Source organism: Festucalex cinctus, chromosome 3, assembly GCF_051991245.1.
Source record: "Festucalex cinctus isolate MCC-2025b chromosome 3, RoL_Fcin_1.0, whole genome shotgun sequence".
In the NCBI taxonomy this organism is placed as follows: domain Eukaryota; kingdom Metazoa; phylum Chordata; class Actinopteri; order Syngnathiformes; family Syngnathidae; genus Festucalex; species Festucalex cinctus.
The window spans coordinates 17,896,801-17,921,491 of record NC_135413.1 but is presented as its reverse complement, the minus strand read 5'-3'; the positions used below and the strand labels follow the sequence as shown (position 1 = coordinate 17,921,491).

The following is a 24,691-nucleotide window of genomic DNA, read 5'->3' as shown; positions in this document are numbered from 1 at the left end:
GACAAGAAATGTGGTGGATGGAGAAGGAGAAAAAGAAAGAGGTGGAGGAGGAGCAGTATGCTGCCTTCGGCAGACAGTCAAGCGCAAAAGACACAAGAAGAAGGCTCATCCGCTCGCCTCCCCATTGACGTCAGTCCGGTATCACATGAACCGGCGCCGACCAATCGGAGAGGCGCTGCTGGAGAGAGCTGGCTCATTTACAGCAAGATAGGGGGAAAATACGGAATAAAAGGAAACCGAGCCACTGAGCCTGTAATGAGCACAAAATCCCGGGGAGGAAGCGAGGCCCGCCGCAATTTGAGCGTTCGGTCCTTTTCGTCCCCTTCGCCGCGTCTTTCTGCCGGTGGATTATTCGTTTTGGCTCGGCGGCGGACCAAATGGATAAGGCCATGGCCCTAACATATTGAATCGCTCATTGGCAGCGGAGGGGAGTCGAGACGCTCACCGCGGACACATTTCATGGAGCGCTGTGCGGGGAGGAAAATGGTGGACTGTTTACAGTGTATCATAAAAACCTTCCCCCGTGTGGATATCCTGCCATAAAAGTGCTCGAAGGCTCCTTTTAGCGCCCGTCTCGGCCTCGTCTCTCCCCAGTAATTAGTCGTGTTCGAGCACCACTAGGTAGGTAGGTGCCCCCTCCCCCAGCTCGATCAGACTGCTCATTTTTCATATACATGTAGGTAGGTGTCTTGTTGTGTGGGTGTCTTGTGTCGAGCGATCGCCCTCCTCTGCTCATTTCGGGGAAAACTGTTGGATTACTGGATTATGGATTTCAACAGCGCCGGCGGAGGCAACGAGCTGCACAACAACCAGTTTTATCAGTGCGAGGAGAGCAAGCCTTTACTGGGGGACATGTCGGAGGGGAATAATAACGCCAAAGTTGCCGCGGGGCCGTGTAAGAGGAGCCTGCAACACTGCAGCAGCAGCGGGATGCGCTACAAGCTGCTGCACGAGGGCGACATCCAGGTGTGCGTGGTCAAGCACCCTCGCACCTTCCTCAGCAAGATCCTCACCTCCAAGTTCCTGCGCAGATGGGAGCCGCATCACCTCACGCTCACGGACAGCAGCCTGACCTCTGCCACCGTGAGAATCTTCATTTTATTAGCTGCGCCTGCGCGTGTCGTTCGTTATACGAGTCGTATGCTGCGTATCGCATTCCACAGGCTACGTCGGTGTTTTGCCTTTTCTTGTCTGGACTCAACAGACGAACGCCAAGATTGTGCACAATCTGTTTGACGCAGTTGGCAAGAAAACAGTGTGTCAGCATGTTGATGATAACACTGACGTTGTGTTTGACAGGCGCCTTCGTCGGAATTGGTCATACCTGTAGTCGCTCACAGGTGTTGAGCTTTTCATATACGGGGTAGCTTTCAACATCACTTTCATTTCCTCTTTGGTCTGCGAGGTAGGAGAGTGGTTAGCACATCCACTTCACAGTTCTGAGCTTGGGGCTTTAGTTGTCAAAATTAATCGATTAATCGTCAAGTAATCGATTATCAGATTAATCGACAACGATTTTAATCATCGAGTAATTGTTTGGAGCCATTTCTTAATTTAAAATAGTGAAAATCCTCTGATTTCACTATATCAACAGTTCACAGAATTCTGTAGTTCTCAATGAAAGAAGACTGAATATCTTCTGTGTTTAATCAAAATAAAACATTTTTAAACATCTATTTTTACTTTGGAAAATAATGACCGAAATGGTAACATAGTAGTCAACCCAAGCCCCCCCTCCCCCCCTTCTTTTTTTTTTTTTTTTTTTTTTTTTAAATCACTATATGAATCCAAAGTACAAAATAACCAATCACTGGGGAAAATGCTTTTGTAATACACTTGAATGCAAAATTAACATGAATCAGATTAGTCGATTAAATAATCAATAAATTAAGCGATTCTAAAAATATTCGATAGTGACAGCACTAAATCAGGTTTTGAAACAATCACCTGACCTTTCTTGTGTGGATTTTGTTTTCGTTTGATTACTTAGGATACTCTGGCCTCCTCTCACATTCCAAAAACATGTTTGTTGTGTTATTGATGACTGTAAATAGTTCTCAGGTGTGAATGGCTGTTTGTGTACTATAAATGCAATTGGCTGTTGACCGGGTCAGGGCCAAAGTCAACTAGGAACTCCAGTTCTCCTTGAGCTCAACTGAGGATACGCAGTAAGGACCTGTGGTGTAGTCCATGGTACACACGGGTATACCAGCCAACCAATTTCATACAAAACAGCCAAACTAACTTATAGCAGTTATTGTACTTCTGACAGAGTTTTATTAATGCCAGTTGGACAATGTGAAACAACGTGGAGTATTGTAAATAGATATGTTAATGTTAATGGAGTCTTTTCATACCATATATCCCATTCAGGGAAACCATGCAGAGCCTCTGCTCCACTGACTACTAGTGACCATTATGACAACATTAAAATTCAGTAGCGTTGTAGATCTAAGCGTCCATGAAAATATGTTTATTAGGGACTCTGTGTGTCACAGTTTTAAGGAAATAATGTACTTCCGCTCACAAGACGTGTTTACAACGCTGACTCTTAATGTGTCACTTGCTGTGTTAGCGATTACTGATAGAAAAAAGTTGGTGTGAGGGTAAGCGCTTGCAATGGTGGTATTAGCTAAATAATGTGATATTTAATCTTTAAACCAAACTTAGAAGTCACCATGTCTCAAGTCATTTGAAGTGTTGAGTCATTAACACTCAAGTTAAGTGTGTGATCTTTTTGTTTTGGTTAACAAGTTATCAAAACAGGAACTTGAGTCCGCTCAAGCCCAAGTCACAATGACCCATGTCCGCATCTTTGCACGGACCAAAGCACGAATTTCAATTTGGAACCTTTTAGCTGTGTGACAAATCACTCTTAAGCCATAAATGTAGGATTGATGCATGAAGGTTTGGTCCGCCATCACGTTGATCAACTGCTGTGTTATCTCAGGATCTGATGATGGCTTCTGTCGTCTGTTTTAATGCTTGTTTCTGTTTACATTTACCAAACATTTGAAAGATATAAGCACACTCAGTCTTAGGGCAGACTCATTTCAATGCATATAATCAGACATGTTATTGATAACAACAAACCCCAAACCACAATATGAGTAATATGAGTGCAGTTAACAGAGTAATGCCAATTTAACAAAAGCCTTTATCACCATCTGTTTTTATCAACATATTTGACATTTTTGCCCATCACCATAAAATTGTAAACAAATTAATTCACTTAGACAAAGCATGGCTAGTGGATGGCAGGCAGTTGCAATTGCCCCACAATTTTGTTAATATTAGTAAACCGTATTAACGTTTACCGCGTCTATTTTTAAACATTTCTGGAATGTTTATTTGTGCGAATGAGAGCAGGGAGCTGCTATTCAAGGAAATTGGCACATCAAATTTCCTGCGTCATGGCCTAGTAACATTTCAGAGAAAATCAAATCTTTGTGCTTTTTTTTTTTCTTTTTTTTTTTTCTTTTTTTTTTTTTTTGTGAAGAAAGAATATTATACTGCAGGGCAAACGCGCACAACAGTGACATCCATGTGATGTACCTAACACATGGGGTCAGCGAAGCAACCACCAAGACATGAGGGCCTGAGGGATGTGGGGCTGCCTGTGTGGTTGCAGTGCTTCATTACTTGCTGGCCCTGGAGCCAATCCCAACTGAACTAACTTTGGGCAAGTAGTGGGATACACCCTAGAATGGTCACCAGTCAATCACAGGGAGAAATTATAAATAAACAAATAGCCATTCACAGTTTTTAACACACTTTTGACAATTTTTTAGTTCACTGAGAACTGTGGTCTTGGTATGGAGAAAACCATCAAGGCCTGAGCTGACATTTGAACCCTTTAACCTCCGAACTGTGAGGAAAATGTGCTAACTATGGTGTCTGAAAAGGATTTTCCCAACCAACTCTAGAACTTTTGAAAGGATTTCATAATACGTGGGCAACACTTTCAACCTGTCACATGCACAGTGCCATTAAGTGTAAGCAGGGTTGGGCAGTACAGATCCAGAAAATCAAAACCCTGAAAACGTTTGACTTTAGTCACAGGTGCTTCTTGTCAACACGTGAAGACAAGCTCATTTACCTGCCCGTTGAGTAGAAGCACCTGTGGCAAAAGCCAATTCGTGGAAGGGTTTTTAATAGGGGTGTGCCAAAGAAATCACAATTCTCATTTTGTACAATTTAGAATCCATTTTAAATGTCCTAAAATCGATTTTATTTAATTTATTTTATCCCGTCTTGCCCCTGTTTGTGTACTGGAAACGCTGTTCATGTACCCGATTTGGCCACTTAGGGGTAGTGTGGTTCTGTGCGTTCTGATACACAGTTAAGTTGTAGCCACATTAGAGAGTGGAAGGAAAAAGTCACGATCAAGTTATGCCAATAAAAGTAGATTTTTTTTTTTTTGCAGCATAGGAAGAGCATATGCCGGTGAGTAATGTTAAAATGCTTCTCTGTATATATTCCTGAAGTGTTTTGTATGAATAGCCGTTCTTTTGAGGGATAAAAGTGCTGTGAGTGGCGCGCTAATTAGCATTAGCGAGTGAGACTGGAGTAGATCATGACGATTCTTTGCACATCTATGAATTGAAGCTAAAATCATTGTCAATCAAATCATTTTGAATCGAAAACCTTCACAGAAAATTCTCCACTATTTAAGAATTCAAGAACTCCACTTTCGCAGTACTTTGTGGGCTTACTGCAGTGTTGCCAGGTGGGAAATATAGAATTATCGTACCATAGACTAAAAATTATCGTATTTTGATGGAAATTATCGTACATCCGTTATAACCAAAATTCACTGATTCGCAAAAGTCAAATATAGTCGTTCTTGTGTTTAAAAGCGCTCGCCGCTCACAGGCACTCCGGGCTTCGTTGCGGGTTAACGTCACTGATCTGTATGTATTACTGGATAGCCAAGACTTTTGAAGCCGCGAGGCCGCCGTATTACTACTCCCAAGAAAGAAACGTTCCTCGGCACACGAGCCTATACATTTACTAGGGGTGTTAAAAAAAATCGATTCGGCGATATATCGCGATACTACATCGCGCGATTCTCGAATCGATTCAATAATCGGCAGAATCGATTTATTTTTTTTTATTTATTTATTTTTTTATTTATTTTTTTTAGGATTCACACCTTGAGCATGGAAGAATGTTATATGAACGGCACATTAAGCCTTAATATTTTTATTTTAATGCTGTTCAAACATGAAACAGATTACAACCTCTATAAGACTGAAATTTCAGATAAATAAATAATAAATTTTCATATAAATCTTACACTCTACAAGCTTACTGATTAGTATTTTCTAAATATGAATGAAAAAAAATCGCAACAATCGACTTATAAATTCGTATCGGGATTAATCGGTATCGAATCGTGACCATTCGTATCGGGATTAATCGGTATCGAATCGAATCGTGACCTGTGAATCGTGATACGAATCGAATCGTCAGGTGCTAGGCAATTCACACCCCTACTAATTACTGTGTGTTTCATCACTTTTTATCTGATCAATTTAGCTTCTGTAATGGTGTATAAACCTATTCAGAAATTATTCATTTATGACCATTAATAGGGGTGTTAAAAAAAATCGATTCGGCGATATATCGCGATACTACACCGCGCGATTCTCGAATCGATTCAATAAAAAATAAAAAAAATCGAATTTTTTTTTTTTTTTTTTTTTTTTTTTTTAAGAGCTCAGAATTGTTCATTCGGTAGTCTTACCGATTCAACGTCTTATCATCATTGCCTTTTATTTATTTATTTATTTATTTATTTTTTTGGTGTGTGAATCGATTTTTAAACTTCCATTTTTAATGGAAAAATATTCAACAAAACGTCTGACTTCGGGTTAGGATTCACACCTTGAGAATGGAAGAATGTTATATGAACGGAACATTAAGCCTTAATATTTTATTTTAATGCTGTTCAAACATGAAACAGATTACAACCTCTATAAGACTGAAATTTCAGATAAATAAATAATACATTTTCATATAAATCTTACACTCTACAAGCTTACTGATTAGTATTTTCTAAATTTGAATGAAAAAAAATCGCAACAATCGACTTATAAATTCGTATCGGGATTAATCGGTATCGAATCGAATCGTGACCTGTGAATCGTGATACGAATCGAATCGTCAGGTACTAGGCAATTCACACCCCTAACATTTACAGTACATTTGAGACAGTAAAAGGTTGTTCAAAGCAGTATATTTTTAAAACCATTAATTTAGCCAACAGCTCGGTGTTGCAACAATGCAAAAGGCTTACCGTAAGCCTGCAACAGGTTTCAGCCAGCCTGCAAAGTGGGCCCGGCTTTCCCATTCTTTTCTGTGTTTGTGGACAATGCTGCTTGTTTCTCTTTCTTGTCTCTCGTCTCGTCCCTCCCCACTATCTCCTTCAATGTAATTCATTTTGCTTCTGTTTATCTCTTCTTCTCTGTCTTCTGCTTTTGCCTCTCATTCACGTTGTTTTGGTGGTTTGAGCTTTGTCCGGTTTCCTGTCTGGGAGCGTCTCCTGGGGGCGGGCTCTTACCATTCAGCCAATCAGTGCATGGACATCACTCGTTTCTCATGCTCAGCAAAGCGCGATTGGCTGGTGTTGTGTCACATGAGAACAGATACCGTCAAGGTTCGCAAAAAAACTGGTAGTTTCAGTTTCGCCGGCAATAATATGAAATGGTCAAATTATCGTACATTTGCCATTTTTTAGGATTATTGATCGTACATCGTACAGAGGGTCAAATTATCGTACAAATACGATAATTATCATACACCTGGCAACACTGGCTTACTGGGGCATGAAAACAGCAAAAGCAAGCACAGGAAGGAAGTGAAGTCGGAAGTGGATGTCCTTCAAAGTAAAATTTTCAAAATAAAATAAATAAAAATATTTTTAACAAATAATAAGAAAAGCCTGCCACAAGAGCGTAGTTTTAGTTTCTGATAGTTAAATCAACACATACTGTAGGTTTTACAGACACAACTAACTAATGTGAGATGCTAGCACAGTTGACAAGTAAACAGAACCTGCCCCTTTCCAGATTATATTGTTATTCAGATGCATCTGAATTTATTATGTTAAAGAGTTAGTTGTCATAGTTCAGGGTTGAAGTGGAGTTTCAGCTTTGACCATTGTCAATATAGTTTGGTGCAAATTTGAACCGCAGTATTTTATTTATTTATTTTTGTTATTTTGGTTGTGTCACAGGTCCAGTTTATCCTTAAATTCCCTTGTGTGTGCGTGTGTGTATGTTAGGGGTGGGAATCTCTGACATGAGGCCGATTCGATATGTATCTCGATACACAGGTTGCGATTCGATTGAAAAACGATTATCTTTCAGAACAGAACGGTTCGATGCGGTTCGATTAAGTTTGGGAACGATACGATTTTCGATTCGATACAATTCATTTCAATATTCAAAACTTATAGTGACATTTGTTGCTTGTAAACATTAATCTTAAAACACCACAAATTTTTACAGTATCTACAAATGTGTTTAAAAACAAAAAACAAAAATGTCTTCTATATTTTTATATATTGAATCAATTATTTAAATGGACCGCAACAAAGGGCTGGGCGATATGACTGAAAAATGTATCAGGTTAAATATTTATTAGTCGTTATTGAGAGTTATAATTGTTTTTTATTTTATTTATTTATTTTTAATTCAAAATAAGGATCAGGAAAAAAAGGCTGATAATTCAATTTGAAATATAAATATTTAACCTTTAAAAAGACACCAACACAATTAAACAGAATATGTGCACATTGTGAAGTATTTCAGAAACATAAATTTAAGACATGAAATAAACCTACCGTCCAGCCAAAAGAAATATGAAGCCACCTTATGGAACAATAAATCTATCAAACACATTTTAACCACTTAATATATCCAAAAATATTTCCAAAAGTGCCCTTCCCTTTTTATCAACAATTTTTGTTTTTAAAAATATTTGTTTTTCTTTTGCCATCATATTCATTTTTGGTTAATGTATGACATCTTTTTGTTTTTTTTGTTTTTTTTAATCTGAGACAAGATGATGACCACGGAATCACTACTGTTTATGTTTTGTTTTTTTGGGCTGCCGTTCATTTTGCGTTTGATGACGTAATCACGGGCACGTCTCAGTTCTCCTATCTATTGCTCATGCTAGTTGTATACATTGACAGGGAGCCACAAACTGAGAAATGAGATACTTGCAGTGTGCTTTTAGCTTAGCTGGTGTGTTGGCTGTGGGACATACCTGTTTCGTTTGAATCCATGCATTGGATCGTCACGGGAGTTATTCTTTTTGGCTCGCGCGCAGTACCAACGCCGGCCCGGGACATACAAGTGCACCGAGAGGACTCGATAGCCATGGGAAATACCGAGATGTACGGCACCGGCTTCTGCTAACTGTTGCATGTTGTCACTCGTGCGCGCGCGCGCCGTGTCGCGAGCACGGCGTTGACGGTAGGCTCCTCCCCAAGGTGCGTAACGTCTTTGCATTATGTTTACAACATCCGGGGAATGAAGCGTCTCTGAGCGCTACTTTGCTAGCTCTCTGTAAACAGGGAAGTAGCTTGAATAGTGCTGCTACTGAAATGTAAACAAAACAAGTAGAGCACGGTGCAGAACTCTTGCTATTGTTATGAAAACCATAAAGCCTCCCTCGCAACCGATTCACAGCCACGCGATATCCGGTCCACAGCTTTACAAGCAATGTATCTAAGGATTCCCGGCGGATTTTGTATCGGTTGACAAGTCTGCTACCGATACGGTCGTTTAGCTCCCCTTGACGACCGATGGTTCGGTCGAATCGGTTTTTTGTCCCACCCCTAGTGTATGTATGCTCTTTTTCTTTGTTCATATTCTGTGTCAGCCAGCCTGCACACAGTGATCATGTGTCTTTGTGTTACTTGTCGGCGACATTGGCAAATAGCAACATTGTTATCAAAAAGCAAGGAGGCTTTCAGAACATGTGGGGGGGGGGAATTGTTCTTCCTTTCAAATCCAACTAGCCACCACCAAACCATGTTTGTGTAGGAAAGCTGTGTATGTGAAAAGCTGGTCAAGTCGGTCATCAAAAACCAAACGTGCATCACATTTACGTAAGAAGAGTGACAGAGCGAGTACACTTCCTGTGTTGCGAGTGGCTCACAAAAGGCCTGAGATGAAAGGAAACTGGGTGCGGCACAAGCTTAATAACCTGGAAAGAGCCCGATTGATGATGTGAATCACTCAAAGGAGTTCTCCACAATATCAATCTGGGACTGCTCCAGTGTGATCTGTTCGGGAAAGGCGGTACATTCAGTACAATGCTTTGCGCTGATTGGGCGATGCGGCGACTTGTGCACGCTGACCAAATATTTGTTTTGGCCAATCACGGCAAGAGATGAAAATGTCATCATCGTTGTCGCACCGACTTAGATATCGCTCCTTATATAATCCACTCGTTTTCGACCATCTCAGGGGGCGGCCATTTTGTTACTTGCTGTTGACTGTAAATGACATTACATTTGCTCCAATTACGGTTCAGCTTTGGAAAACAGGTGAGCCACGTATATCGTCACCACTTATGTCAGTGGCTTTTTAAAATGTAATTCATGAATATTGCCATTCATTGTGTCGGGTTGATTTTTGGTCAGTCATGTAATTGGGGAGTGATCTACTTACACTGTTGATTCAGTGTTAAGCAGTTTGAGATCAAAAGAAAAAAGCTTGACATCCGTTATATTTTGAACTGTATCAACGCCTCATCTGGCGTTCATTATTCGGCTTAAACCGGCACTATCATCTGAATGTAGTTATTCAGGACATTCAGTGGAAGACGTCCCCTTAGGGCTGAACAATTTGGGGAATTTTTTTAATTGCGATTCGAAATGCAAGTTGTTTTATAATCATTTTCCAAAAAGCACAAGCAATTCGTTAATCTTTATTACAATCAACAACATCAGCTGTATTAACATTGTATTATTGGATACTAAAATAAAGACAAATAAACCATTAATTTGAAAGACAGTTTATTTACAATTACAGGTGTAAACCTACTAAATACTTAGACGTGCAGTCTTGAATGTGTTCACTCCAACAAAATTCGACCACACCAGTAAGAAATCTCATAAAATAACGTACAAATTAAAACAATAATGCGAACAAACCTGTGGCTTTACTACTTAAAAGGGATACTTGACTCATTGAACAATTTGCAGTCGTGAAAAGTTAATATTATGTCCAGAATGAATTTGATAATTTCATTATTTTTCATGTACAATTAATATCTTTAAAAAGTAATGTTTCTACTTGCTGTCGACTGATGATGACATCATCTGAGCTGAGGAAGTAGGTAACGGCCAATCATGGCTCACCTGTTTTCTGGGTTTGATCAGTAAACTCAGCCATGATTGGTCGTTACCTACTTCCTCAGCACAGGTGATGTCATCATTAGTTGACCGCAAGTAGAAAAATGACTTTTTAAAGGTATTTTGTACATGAAAAATAATGAAGTTACATTAATTATAGACAAAATATTTTACTGCTGAAAATGGCTCAATGAGTCAGGTATCCCTGATATCCAACATTTCATATTTCATGAAACATGATATAAAACTGTACCAGTTTTGTTGTTGTTTTTCAGTTGTTATGTCTAAAATTGCATTAAGAAGAGTTTGAATTGATTTGAGCGATTGGATCACATTGCTTAACCTTTTAATTATGTCAGTGTTAGCTTGTGACACGACATGACGCAGGAAGAACTTGTGAGTGACGTTTTCAGAAGTACTCTTATTGTGCTAGTTGCATTACTTTTTTTTTTCATTTGGTCAAATGTTTAAAATTACATTATGCCTTTGAATGTGGATGTTGGAACTGCTGAGACTTTTCTGACGTGAGCGAGTCGAGAACTAAGCATTGTTGGCTTAGATTTCTCAAAGCTCTCTTGACAGAAGCAGCCACAGCAAACCCCAAACCACAGTCAACAAACTCGCATGCAGCTCAGAAGCTGTTTTCTCATGTTTGGGCACATTGTAGGTTACCGGCGTGTTTTTTTTCCATGTTCATGAGCAGCAATTGAGTTCCTCATCTAATGCAGAAGTATTATTCGGGGAAGTGACCCTTAAATGCCGCATAGACGTCATACTAGGGAGTCCAGCAGCCACACACGTGAGAACAGGAACAGGAAGAACTTTACCCGTTAAGGAAGATTGTGTTTTTTTTGTGTGTGTGTGTGTGTGTTGCAAACACAGTGGCTGCAGAACTCCTCCTGTGTTTTATGTGTCAATAAATGTGGCATATAACATTTGACCAAAAGAAAATAAGGATGTAAATAGATAAGTGAGGTAAAGTGAGATGGAAGGTAAGGCAAGGCAAGGCAAGTTTATTTGTATAGCACATTTCATACACAAGGCAACTCAATGTGTTTTACACAAGGAAAGACAACACATATGAAACAAAGGAGCTGGAAATAAAGGAGAAAAATATATAAGGAAGTAAATGGAAGACAGAAGGATGTTGTTATTAAGAGAAAGGGGAAGACAATGTGGCAAAAAATAACAAGGCCAAATTGAAATGTAAATGAATATGAATGGGAACTCCCTTAAAAGGTACTTATGCTGCTTTTCGACTGCTCAGTGTTGGCTCGTTTACAGCACCAGGTGGGCATTGGTGGTAGTGCTCTTGAGTGGTTTCGATCCTATTTGGCCGACAGAACTTTCTGTGTTCGCCATGGGTGCTCCGAGTCCTGCACCACCGCCCCACTGTCATATGGTGTTCCACAAGGTTCTGTATTGGGGCCCCTACTGGAATCATATTTACTTCCCTTGGGCTCCATCCTAAGAAAACATTTAATCTCTTTTCACTGCTATGCGGATGACAGATCTATGTCCCACTTAGTAAAAAGGACGCTTTCTCATTGAGGCCTCTTTTTGTCCTGTCTCGAGGAAATCAAAGCCTGGATGGTTTCCAATTTCTTGAACTTCAGTGATGAGAAAACAGAAGTTAAAACAGAAGTCTTCTCATCCTGCCGACTTGGGTCCTCTGGCACACTGTCTAAAGCCAACAGTCTCAAACCTGGGTGTTAAGATGGACAGTGATTTTAAACTAGACGGGCAAATTGCTGCTGTTGTCAAATCCAGCTTTTTTCATCTTAGGCAGCTGGCTAAGGTCAAAACTCTCTTATCTCAGCAGCACTTAGAAACGGTAATCCATGCCTTTGTTACATCTCGGCTGGATTACTGTAATGCACTTTACTTTGGAATCATCCAGTACTTCCGCACATGACTCCAAAATGCTGCTACTCGTCTCCTTACTGGTGCCCGTAAGAGGGAGCACATAACCCCTATCCTGGCCTTTCTTCACTGGATGCCCGTGAAATTCAGTCCAGTTTAAGATTCTTCTATTTGTTTTCAAATCTCTTAATGGTCTTGCCACACCTTATCTCGCTGAGCTCTTGCACCCCTACGCACCTGCCCGCTGCCTCAGGTCAGCAGACCAGACTCAATTGGAGGTAACGAGGGCAAAGCGGAGGCTTAGAGGAGATCGAGCCTTTGCTGTTGCCGGTCCCTCCCTTTGGAACGACCTTCCACAAAATATTAGGCAATGCCCCTCTTTATCCTCTTTTAAAACACGTCTTAAAACACATCTGTATTCTTTGGCTTTTGGCGCACCATGAGACTATGTGTATGAATTTGATGTTTGATGTTTAATCTACCTATTTATCTATGTATTTATTTAGTTATTATTTAGTTATTCACTTGCCTAATTCTTATTAATTTACTGATGTAAAATTTACGCACTTCAAAATGTTTGCTTTGTTCTTGTTCTGTTACCTTATCTTTACTGCGCAACTGATTTATGTTTCATATACAACACTTTTTATACAGCAATGCCTATTCTTAAAGCGCTTTAGAAATAAAGTTGAGTTGAGTTGAATGATGAAGCGATGACTTTTCAGTTAGAACATTGAGAGACCAGCAGTGGTTTATGTTAAACTTGTGGTTATCATCTCAACATGTACTTGGCTTTAATAGTCATGACTGTAAAAATGTCTCAATTTATTTTCACTAGTCTAATTGGAAATTGAGTGTTTGTTTCTAGCCATCCATGTAAACAATACTAAATATGAGCAACCTTTTCAACGCACAGAACAGAAGCTGCGTAGTCACGGCTCCCAAGAGTCTCTTTAACCCTCGCTCAGCTGTGTCTCTTATCAGGCTTCCTCCATGACTCCAGTTCCTCTTTCCTTCATTCGGCACTTGCTTTGTGTCTGTGTCTGTCTTGAGTTTGAGCGTACAGAGCAAATATTATCCGTGTATACTATTAGAAACTACAATCAAAGAAGTAAGAAATAAAATGAATTGACCTGAATTAACAAATACTTTCAACTCCCCAGTGGTAGCATGGCATAAACAACAGCAAACCACTTTTGTAGCAGTTTTCGTATTGTGAGGTTTGTTGTTAATCACACTGAAATGTTTATCAAACTCTTATGGCCAATATTGCAACAGCAATTTTCATGTAGGAGAAATAATTAGCTTGTCAGAGGTCTATTTCAGTTTTATTTTATTTTTTTAACCATCCGTCCATCTATTTTCTCTACAGCTTTATTTATTTATATATATATATATCACCATTTTGGATAACAACAACAAATTATATTAAACCATTGGTTTGTTTATTGGCCACTCTTGAGAATGTACTTTACATGAAAACCAACATTTTTTTTTTCAAGATATTGAAAGTTCAAAGCTTGAATACAGCCAACTTGAATGTATTGTGGTTATTATCACCTTAAAATTGAGCTTGAAATCATCTTACTATAATTGTACTTTGTTAAATCTGTAAATGTGGTAGCCTAACGGCAAATTAGCTCAACTTTAGATACATTTTCTATGATTTTCAAGTTCATGCATCTGGATCTAAATACATTGCTCATTATCCATCCATTTTCTTGACCGCTTATTGGCAGGTTAATTGGGCGCTCGGAATTGTCCCTAGGTGTGCGTGTGAGTGTGGATGGTTGTTTGTCTCTGTGTGCCCTGCGATCGGCTGGCAACCAGTCCGGGGTGTCCCCCACCTACTGCCCAGAGCCAGCTGAGATAGGCGCCAGCACCCCCCGCGACCCATTGCTCATTGCATTTAAATGCAATTCTTTCAGGTTAAATTTATTTAATAAATGCTATTTGTTTTGTAATCAGGTCCCCAAATGCACAATTATGTAAGTACCAGCCAATGTTTAGGGTGACTAATTAAACTAGACTGTTAAAGGAGTTCTACACAACCTTGATAAAATGATAATAATAACAACACACATTAGAATTAGCAAATTACACAGGAAATATTCTCTTCCTTTATCACTACAGCTCTCCTCTGCTCGTTTTTGTTTTTGTTTTTTTTGTTTTTTTTAACCTTTTGACTGATTTTCTCCCTGGAAACAAAAAAACAACAACACACACATCTCCATCTTCTTGTTTCTATGGAAACACATCAGTAAGAAGAGCAGGCAGTAAGATTATGTTGCCTCTTCTCTGATGGAAAGCCAAAGAGATTTTTGAAAAATGGAAGGAAAATAGAAGCTGCCTATTGAAGAAAGAGATGGAAAGATGCATTACAGGATGAGATCTGGAGATGGAGAGGAGGAAAAGTAGGAAGACAATCGCCATGTTTTTGTGCAAGATGGGGTATCTATGGTAACCTATCAGAAAATTGAAACCCCGTCTGTTTTTTTTATTCCACTCTACCTCTCCTTGTTGACAAGGATCTCATTTTCTCTTACACATTCTCATTCCACTCCTTTGATATTTGGATCATGGATGGATGGTGTTTGCTGTACACTACACAGAAAACACTGTCCAGGAAATGTGTTGCTATTCATGGACGGCAGGGACCAAGCCGTGCCGCGAATGGTGAAATTCAATCATTTCAAACTCATCTTAGCCTTAAAAGCAGTCATTGAGAAACAAATGAAATGTGTTGAAGTGTGTTTACATGCACGTATTGTGAAGACTCTCCGTAATGTCCTTTGACAACGTTAAACTTAGCTCCTCCCCAAATATCTTCTCTCAGTTGAGCTGTATTACTACAAATACTTCCTTGACAACAATTACTATCTTCCCATTAGCCAGAGCTTTGTCGCCATCTTGTGGCATCTTAGTCACTAAAAGAGCACACAAATACGCAAATAGGTGAGTTTTACAGTGAATAGCAAAAAAACAAGTATGTGAAATGAATAGAAAACTGCGACTAAGTGGCTTTTTATTGTGCATGCAGTATATACAGGCAAAAAGATGTATACTGTTCTTCAACTAGATTAAGTGCAATTTCTACAGAAATTGTGTGGGAATGCTGAAAGCTAATATTGGAATGCTAAGCTCAATGCTTATCAAGGAAATTGAAGGATAAAGTCTGTAAATTCTACTAGTAGTAGGCAGTAGTAGAAGTAGTTGTAGTATTACTAATAATTTTTAAGTAGTAACTTGGAGTTGAATGACAAATGAATAAAAAGAAAGTTGAACTGGAATCTAGTGAAGGTGGGATTCAAATCCTCGCCTTCTGTTTACTTAATCAGTGCGCCACTGAGCAGTATCAGAGAGCTGTAATGATGATCAGTTGTATGTATAGAAGTGGGCTTGGAAAGTGGGACTTAGAAAAAGTTAAATGTCAGTCCCATTGAAAATGAATGGGGAAAGGTTGATATTTAACGTTAAATTTTGTGAGTACTGTAAGTAATACGGAATCAGCCGATATATACCTTGGAAGGTGAGAATGTTTGAAGCAAGTTGAAATTTGAATAAATCGGAAGTATCATGTGGGAGTTGTTTCGAGTCAGGAATTTGACGACTTTAGACTCGACTTGACAAAATGTTAAAAGACTTGCAACTCAACTTGGACTTGAACAACTATGACTTGTGACTTGTGTGGACTTGAGCCCTTTGACTTGAAAAGACTTGCTTCTTCTACCTAAACAAAAACATTAAAATGTATGCAAACGATTAAGTTCCGTCTCGGTGTGTGTGTGTATGTGTGCGAGCTGTGCTGACCTGACAACACAACGCAGTTATTCACACGTCAGGGAAGCCGCAAACACTACGCTAAGGCAAACTTCAAAATAAAGCTGACCAAATAATGCATTGTCATCAATGCAACAGCCTTGGTGAATTTTACTTTGAAGTCTGTCTGCATGGTGGCGTGAACGCAAGCTTGACTACTTCCTTTTGACATTTTGGCTTGCATTATCAACATTTTTATTGAAATTACATATTTTCTACCACCATTATCATAATGCCACCCCGAAAGTATATTAATAAATAGCTAATTTAGGACGCAAAGAAACCGCAAGTTAATTACGCCGTCATTGTATGATACAGTACAAGTCTCCCGGTGTTTGTGGCTAGTAGCTAGCTGTTAGCGTTAGCATTGGGTCCCTGGCTGGCAGAGTGACAGCTGTTCCTTGGCTCGCTTGCTTTTTGTATTGTTTCAATATTGTGGATCTAGGCTACTTTGTAACCCACTCTCCCTATTTAAACGAAGGGAATGTACCTTAAATTGCACTTAGATGTCCATCCATCCATTTTCTTGACCACTTATTCCTCACAAGGGTCACGAGGGGTGCTGGAGCCTATCCCAGTTGGCTCTGGGCAGTAGTAGCTGGCTCGGTGCAACCAGTCGAGGGTTGCCAGCCAATCGCAGGGCACACGTGGGACTTACTTGTGGCTTGCAATACAATGACTTACTCCCACCTCTGCTTTCAGCATTCCCACAATTAATAGTTACCATAAGTGCAGTTTGTAATAAACATCATGTGTGTAGCCACTTTGCATATGTTGGAGGTTTTGTCCGAGTGTGTGTGTGGCCTCACCCTGACTTCTTGCAGGCGTTACATGAAGGGAAAGCAAAAGCATGTTTGTTCTTCGCCTTTCACCATAGAAAGTAGGACTGGTGCAAATGAAGAGAACCACCTGTCTGCCTGACACTCCAGTGGTATGTCAGGCCAACAAAAAGGCACACTGGCTTCTGCTTCTAAATGGGCTTGTGTTTTGAGCTGTGAGTGTGTGCGTGTGTGCTGGAGGAGGTCACAGTCAAGATTGTTTAGAGAAAAAACATGGAGGCAGTGGAGTGATACCAGAACAAACCATAGAGGCCTGTTTTAATAATAAATAAATAAATAAACTATGCTGATGTTCATTCATGTTATCATGAATAATATATATTTTTAATTATTTGGCCTCCTGGTTTACCTTAGCATTTTAAATTTTTATTTTTTTTATTTTATTTAATATTTAACCAGAATAGCATTTAATATAGGGCTGACCTCTTGACATGAAAAAATAATAAAGAATTGCATGGAATGTCCTTTTTGAGTCTGATTGTCCTGTCATATTATGGCAAACAGGATTTACTTAAATCAGCAACGTGTGCTCTGATAAGAGGCAGGATATCGAAAGGATTGGCATTTTTTGGTACATAAAATTCCATTCCATGATGATCCACTGTTGCAATATTGACTTTTGAACACAGAACACATTTATGTTTGACTTGCAATGTTCTTTTTTTTTTTTTTTTTTTTTTTAAATGTATTTCATATTTTTAACAAACCGTCATGTGACTTTAGGTTGTAACATCCAAGTCAAGCATTGCGTCTAAAAAATAAGATTGACTTTGTTTTGAATGATGGGTCCATAGATCGATTGGTCAGAGGTGCCCATGTCCGATAACGATCCTGATCATGAATCAGGTGTATCGGTGGAGGGAAACATGGTAAATAGGCTCGATGTGGTTTTGGGGCTCTCGAGGGAAGACCGAACTTGGGCATCCCTGCCCTATATCAGCATTCACTTGCGATTCAATGTTTCTAAGTGGAAAAACAACTGGCATAATGTTCTTCATTGGATCTAATTACGTGTAAATGACGTTTGCAGGCCCCATTTTTGTGGCGGTACAGTAAGCCTCTCTTCACACAGTGACGCTAATGTCTGGGAAACCAAATGATTCATGTATTGCAATTTCTGCCTCTGTGAGAGACACGTGCCTTATTATAGATCCTCTGTGGTATAAAACATTTTTCTTCAAACCTCTCTTGAGCCTCACAAGATAAACAAGCTCCTTTTCTATTGTGGTGTCTGTCTCTTATTTATCTGTTCATCTTTTTCTCACCCACTGTCCAGAGTTGGGAAACTTGTGGGAATTTGTCATTGTTTTTGTTTGCTTCGATTCAGAGCCAGTTAGCCCAGGGTATTTTTTTTTCTTTCCAGATGACAGCCATCAAAAAGAAATGCTAGACATTGTCAAATCAATTACCAAACGTGTGAATGTTTCTCTCGTCCACAGCCCACTGGTTACATGGAGACGTCGTTGTCCTACAGCTCTATAGAGGACTTGCAGCTGCTTTCGTGGGACAATGCACCAAAGTACTGTGTCCAGCTCAGCTTCCCTGGTGGCACCGTCCTGCTTCAGGTAAAAGCTGTTTTGTTTTTTTTCTGATTGTATGTGGGATGTGGCAGCATTGGCAAGGTTGGTTGTTCATCCCGGAATTATTTGATTACGTGACTATTTGAAAACCAAATCATATAACACCTCTACAATGAAAGCGCTAAAGTTGACCACAATCTGTTCCGTGACGCTGGTTGACTTGAACATTTGTTTCAGCGTCATCCACCATAAAACCTTAATCGACTACACAGACAGCGTTTAAAAGGGGACGTGTGAAAAATAGACTTAGTTGGGTCTGTGAGTGTGTGAAATTAGTCAACAAAGTCAGTCTTTTGTTATTTGTATTTCTGAAAATGTGCTTGTGTGATCGATCCGTTCTGCACTTCCGCCTCCCAGTTTCAAAAAAGTCAGGCTAATTGACATAATCTTTGCCCCCACCCCAAGTCAAGCCATTGACTTGGCAGTGATGCTGGCCGATGTTGCAGAAGGAAAAAAGAACCGCTTTGACACAGCGGCTAAAGTACTATCATGTCCAGACCAAAAGGCAAGCAGAGCAGATTAGCATTAGCTAGCTAGCGTTTCCTGTGTTAGTTTCTGAAAATAATGGAATAATTGTGGACGTGGGAGTGGTAGGGTAGGCATTGGTGTTCGCCAATGTTATGCGCCACATCACGCCACTAATTGACAATGGGCACAAATTTGAGCAATTGTATGACTTTAGAAACATTTGACTTTGGAGGTTTCCTGGTGAATCTGGTTTTAGTATTATTTTCAAAATAACAAAGGGCCCTGGCACAAATTGTAACCAATATATAGTAGTTTACATTATATCAGAGCAGGGATGTAGCCATTGTTTCAAAAGTGAGGGCTACAAATTGTTCAGGGGTAAAATACGTTTTATGAACAAACAATCATCCTCTCAATTCAACTGCTCTTCTCTGGAGTGCATTAAGCACTAGAACCAAATTGACTGAGTTAAAACAAAAGGACAGTAAAGCTAAGTAGCCAGTTAATTAAATGCACCATGGTGACACTGAACACGAAATTCAGTATAACAAAGGCAAGTCACAGCAAAGAAATTATAAAGTTTTAAGCCACCCATTTTATTACTGTGTTAGAACCATTTGAATGAAGTTTACTTACTTACATAACAAAATTTTCCATTTTACCAACGCTCCCTGCCAGGTGGTCAGGTCTCTTTTGTGATTTTAGGCAAACTTCCAGTGTTTATTATCACACAGCTAAAATTGAGCAAGGCTGTTTGCTGGCAGCTTCAAAATTCGGGCTACCTGTACACTGAACATACTGAACTTTCAAAGTAAAACAAAACTATTCGTAAAGATCATGATTGCAAGGGAGTAACTTGATTGACAGCTTGTTTCTGGGAATTTAGTTCTCGGTCTTTATGTACTTTAATATTATATAAAGATGAAAGAATGATGTATACGTAAAGGCCACTATGTGGCAAGGTCTTTAATGAATCTAACATACATTCCACTGTTACTCGTTGGTTTGCTTTCTTCTACCTCTGACCAAATATGACAAATTACATGCCTTTTCTTGTGTGATCCTGCAGGCTGCTAACAGCTACTTAAGGGACCAGTGGTTTCACTCCTTACAATGGAAGGTAAGCATGTCTTTATTTTCATATTGATATTGCTATAAGATTGTGCTGAAGCCACCTGAAATCATATTGCACTGTGATTATATTCCCACAGCAGATTCTAATACTGTACACGTGAAATGCTATGCTCGAAGTAGCTTGACCAGTAAGTGTACTTGATGGGTTCAGAGTTGTTTCTATACTCTTATGTCTTTAAACTTTGACTGATAAAGCAAAAACCTATAATAAATCAGCTCTAATGCTTCACCAACATATTTCAATCGCAAGAGTTTATTGGGAAGAAGTCCCTGTCAGAGTTCGTCGAAGCATGAGCCCTAAAATGTGGCGTTAATGGCTGCTTTAAAACCAAAATGTCTGACTTTGTTCAATTTGAGGCTTGGGTCCTTGAGACTTTTTAATGCGTACACCAAATTTTGTGTCAAATGGCTGTCGAGGGATAATAAATTTGCTGGGGGTTAGAGTGAATGGGGTTGTGATGCTTGAATGAATACCTGACTTACTTGGTCGCTTAATCATTTTAATACTTTTTTAATTTTAATTTGTATTTTTTTATTAAGCTTAGAGAAGCAGGGTTTGTCAATAAACTGCATTAAAAGTTATGAAGCAGATTTTTTTTCCAAATTAAGGCCTTAAATGGTTTTAAGAAGCATTAATACGATGTCGAGAGGCATTAAAAATGTAAATACAATTGTTGTTCATGCTTTATTTTACATACACTTTTGTGTAAAGGAGTCAATATAAGACAATTTAGGAGTATATGAGTTGCTTAATGTTCCGAATATCAGCTGCTCTGAATTTGAAAAGAAAAATGTAGTTGTCCCGTCTCTAACGTCTAACATGTAACACTAATGTCACCTAGTTTGCTAGAATTTTGCAGCTGAAAACTCAAGTTGTTTTATGGGCATGCACGATGACCAATCCAACAGGTGTACGACGGGTTGCCCTGTATGCGAAGCTTGTGATAAATTTCAGAATATAATAATGATACGCAGATGCCGAAATTGTCGAGACTGTTCAATTCATGCATTTGTGGCATAAACTGAGCAGCTTCTTTTATGACTTCTTTCCCATGTAGAAAAAGATCTACAAATACCGTAAGGTGTTGAACAATCCAAGCCGCTGGGACGTTGTGCTGAAGGAGATCCGAGCGCTGGTGGACATGGCTCTGACCTCACCACTGCAGGACGAGTCCATCCATCAGGCCCCTTTACATATCATCTCCACTCTGCTGGCTGAGGTAGCAACACTTTTACGCTTTCATCTTTATTTCAAATAATGTAGAAACGTCCACCATAGGTTGAACGCAGTCTGTTCCAGGATCAAATTGTCATTTTTTTTAAATAACATTGTAAAATGTTTACTTTGTAGGTTCCATATATATATATATATATATATATATATATATATATATATATATATAATATACAGGGAGTCCTCGAGTTACATCGACGTTCCGTTCCTACGCCAGCGATGAAACCTGAATTTCGACTTAAGTCGAATTTCCTCATTAAAGTAAATATGTACATCAAAATAATTTGTATAAAAAAATCTAATAATATGCTATAAAATAAAATAAAAAATAAGATGCTGTACGACTGTCCGACTGAAGCCCAAGTCTTTGCAGATGTTCGTCGGTGTCTTTCATTTCTGCGATCTTTTTATGATGTTTAGATTCGTTTCCATGGTAATTGTTTTTCTCTTGCCCTCGACTAACATTGAAAGAAGACGTAGCTTTCTTCTTCTTTGGGGCCATGATGTGGAGAAAAAAAAAGAGGGCAAAAACGCCAAAGATACTCCCACACGTGCACAAGCGCTAGCACTAGCTAATGGCTCAATAGCGGACGAGGGGAAAACACTATATGGCGGACGAGGAGCCAAAATGGCGGACCGAAACAAAATGGCGGACCGGGCATAACGGTTGTAAAATCGAAACGCCTTAGACAAGTGCGCCTTAACTCGAGGACTTCCTGTATATAGGTGGCATATTTGGCAAACAAGATATACAGTTGAGCTATAAATATTTTTAACGTTTTTGTATACAAATTAAACAAGCTTAATTTCAGAATTGTTGCTGGTACGGGGATTTTGTTAATCAAATCATGTATTGAATAGATTGATATGGTCCACAAGCAATATGTGGTGTTGAATATTATATATAGTGTTATTGATTAAAATGAAGTAATCATTTCCCAATATGACTTAATCTATCTGTATGTCAAAACTATAAAAATGTTTCAGTGATTTTCATTTGCTATCTAATGACTCTTCTGCTTCTGAAATTTCCCAATTTTCTACATCTTTGGTCTTGTTTGTCTGGTTGCATTTGTCATTTCCTCTGAGGCCGACTATTTTAGGAAAGGTGCTATATCTCAGCTAGGCACAATCACCGCAATTCATTTCTGTATTTTTTATTTATTTATTTATTTTTCTGGCTTCTGATTTTTTTCCCCCTTCTTTTTAAATTTCCGTCATTCATTTATATCTTTGTTATCTTTTTGCCCTCAGAACTCTAATCTCAGCACACAGGATCACGAGAACATCATTGTGGTAAGAGTGACAGACACACATTCACATCTTTAATTTTGCGGGTGTTGATATCAGATGTTTGTCAGATTTAGTTTGATCTAAAGATGGTACAAATTCAACAAAAGTGATGACATTGACATATTTTCTGTTGACCCGGTGGATATACAGTTGTGGTATCTATCTGAGCACAAACACAGGAGCTTTTCTTGTAATTATTATTATTATTATTTTTAATTCACCTGTGTATAGTTTTGACATTTTGACTTGGCATATGTATTCCCCTGGCCCTCTTTGGAATATTGTTTTTAAACAGTGCCTGGGTCTGGGTGTTCCTCTGTATTTACAGGCAATTGCACCTCTTTTGGAAAACAACCACCCACCCCCAGATCTTTGTGAGTTCTTCTGTAAGGTGAGGTTGATGAGATGTCCTGGAGCTGTAAGAAATAGTAGCGTTTTATTAGAGACATCCAATGTGTCTTATATCACTAAAATGGCCTTGACTTTTTGCAGCATTGTCGGGAGCGACCGCGTTCCATGGTTGTTATAGAAGTGTTCACCCCTGTGGTCCAGAGAATCCTCAAACACAACATGGTGAGAAATGATGACTGTGATGAATTTCTGTTGCCTCCCTTTCCAGGTCCTCGTGAGCTTTTATTCAGCTTTTATTCATTTTAGTCAGCTTTTATTCAGTTTTGTGTCGTGTGCGTATTTGCAGGATTTTGGAAAGTGCCCTCGACTGCGCCTCTTCACTCAGGAGTACATCCTGGCCCTGAATGAACTGAATGCAGGAATGGAAGTTGTCAAGAAGTTTGTTCACAGGTGAGAAATGTGAATGTGCAATTTTACACTTCAGTTGGTATTTAGTATAAATAAAAATGTTTTTGGTATGATAGTTAAGAATGGTAAAACATTTAAAACTGTCATGACTAGGGTCATGCAGGGGTAATGTTTGGGTCTTAACTCATGACAGGGTCACGCCAGGGTTAAGTTTGGGTCATGACCGTGAGGTCAAGTGTCTGTTTTGAACTGATGTTTTGGACTGTTGTAATCGGCATCTAGTTTCAACTGGTTTTAAGCTATGTGATGTCAGGAGCTATGTGATGTCAAGAATCTGTATTCTATTTACTGGGTCAACAGCCAACCAGAGAATTCCATGTCAGTACTGTTACCCATATGTCTAGCCACAACTAATGAGATCGATTCACTGCCTATTTACGCCAAACTGAGAGGTGTGTATTTTTGTCGGATTATTACCTCTGTTCCTCTGTGCATCTCCGCAGCCCAAGGGGGCTTGGCGTCTCGTGATTCTCGATGCATTCTCGTTGTTTCTTGTCTACTCAAGTTGTTCTACGCCTCTCGATGTTATGTGAATAAAGAGTTAAAACCTTGTGTCTGCGCTTTGGGATCCAACCTCAGAACATAAAAAGAATGTTTTGCAGTTGTTGGCGACACTTTGAACCCTGAAATGTGAATAACTTGGAAGTCAATCACTGTCACAATGTGTTTTAGAGGACCTTCATCTAATTTATCTGAACTCTGATTAGATAATGATCATGTTTCTCACCTACACTGTGTTGCAGCATGCACGGGCCAACAGGGCAGTGCCCTCATCCACGTGTCCTGCCAAACCTGGTTGCAGTTTGTCTTGCCGCCATTTACTCGTGTTATGAGGAATTCATTAACAGGTTAGTCAGGTGCACATACAGTACGCAGTCTCTTTTCATCTTTTCTGCTTTGCATGGTTCGAGTTTCCTTACTTTCTTCAATCTTATAAGTCTTTTTTTCTTTTTTCTTTTTTTTTTTTTTTAGTTGCTCAGATATGTTGATCCTAAAGGTCAGCATCATGAAGGATAAACAGCCTGCAGCTCATATTTTCTCGAGCACCATTTTTATAGCACTTCAAAACAGTACAACTCATAGAAATAAAAAATAATATTTCCCTGTAAAATCAAAACAGATGAGGCATACACAGACCTTGACATTGGCGTGCAGGATATTGGCATGCACAAAGTACGTTTATAAAAAATGCAAGACCCCTGTTGTGGGTGATTCAGTTGGATCATATGTGAAGTGTAAAAGATAACACAGTTGATCGGAACACTTT

The 24,691-nt window shown here is 39.2% G+C and overlaps 1 protein-coding gene across 1 annotated transcript in view; it reads left to right on the top strand.

Moving 5' to 3' along the window:
- Positions 1-183: 183 nt before the first annotated feature.
- cmip (c-Maf inducing protein) overlaps positions 184-24,691 on the top strand; it is a 36,981-nt gene continuing 12,473 nt past the window's right edge. The window contains exons 1-9 of the mRNA XM_077516308.1: positions 184-1,083; positions 18,336-18,461; positions 20,014-20,064; positions 21,137-21,298; positions 22,567-22,608; positions 22,934-22,996; positions 23,098-23,178; positions 23,303-23,406; positions 24,168-24,272. Of these exons, the coding sequence (XP_077372434.1) occupies positions 766-1,083; positions 18,336-18,461; positions 20,014-20,064; positions 21,137-21,298; positions 22,567-22,608; positions 22,934-22,996; positions 23,098-23,178; positions 23,303-23,406; positions 24,168-24,272 (1,052 nt within the window). The 5' untranslated portion in view covers positions 184-765. The remainder of the gene's footprint in view (positions 1,084-18,335; positions 18,462-20,013; positions 20,065-21,136; positions 21,299-22,566; positions 22,609-22,933; positions 22,997-23,097; positions 23,179-23,302; positions 23,407-24,167; positions 24,273-24,691) is intronic.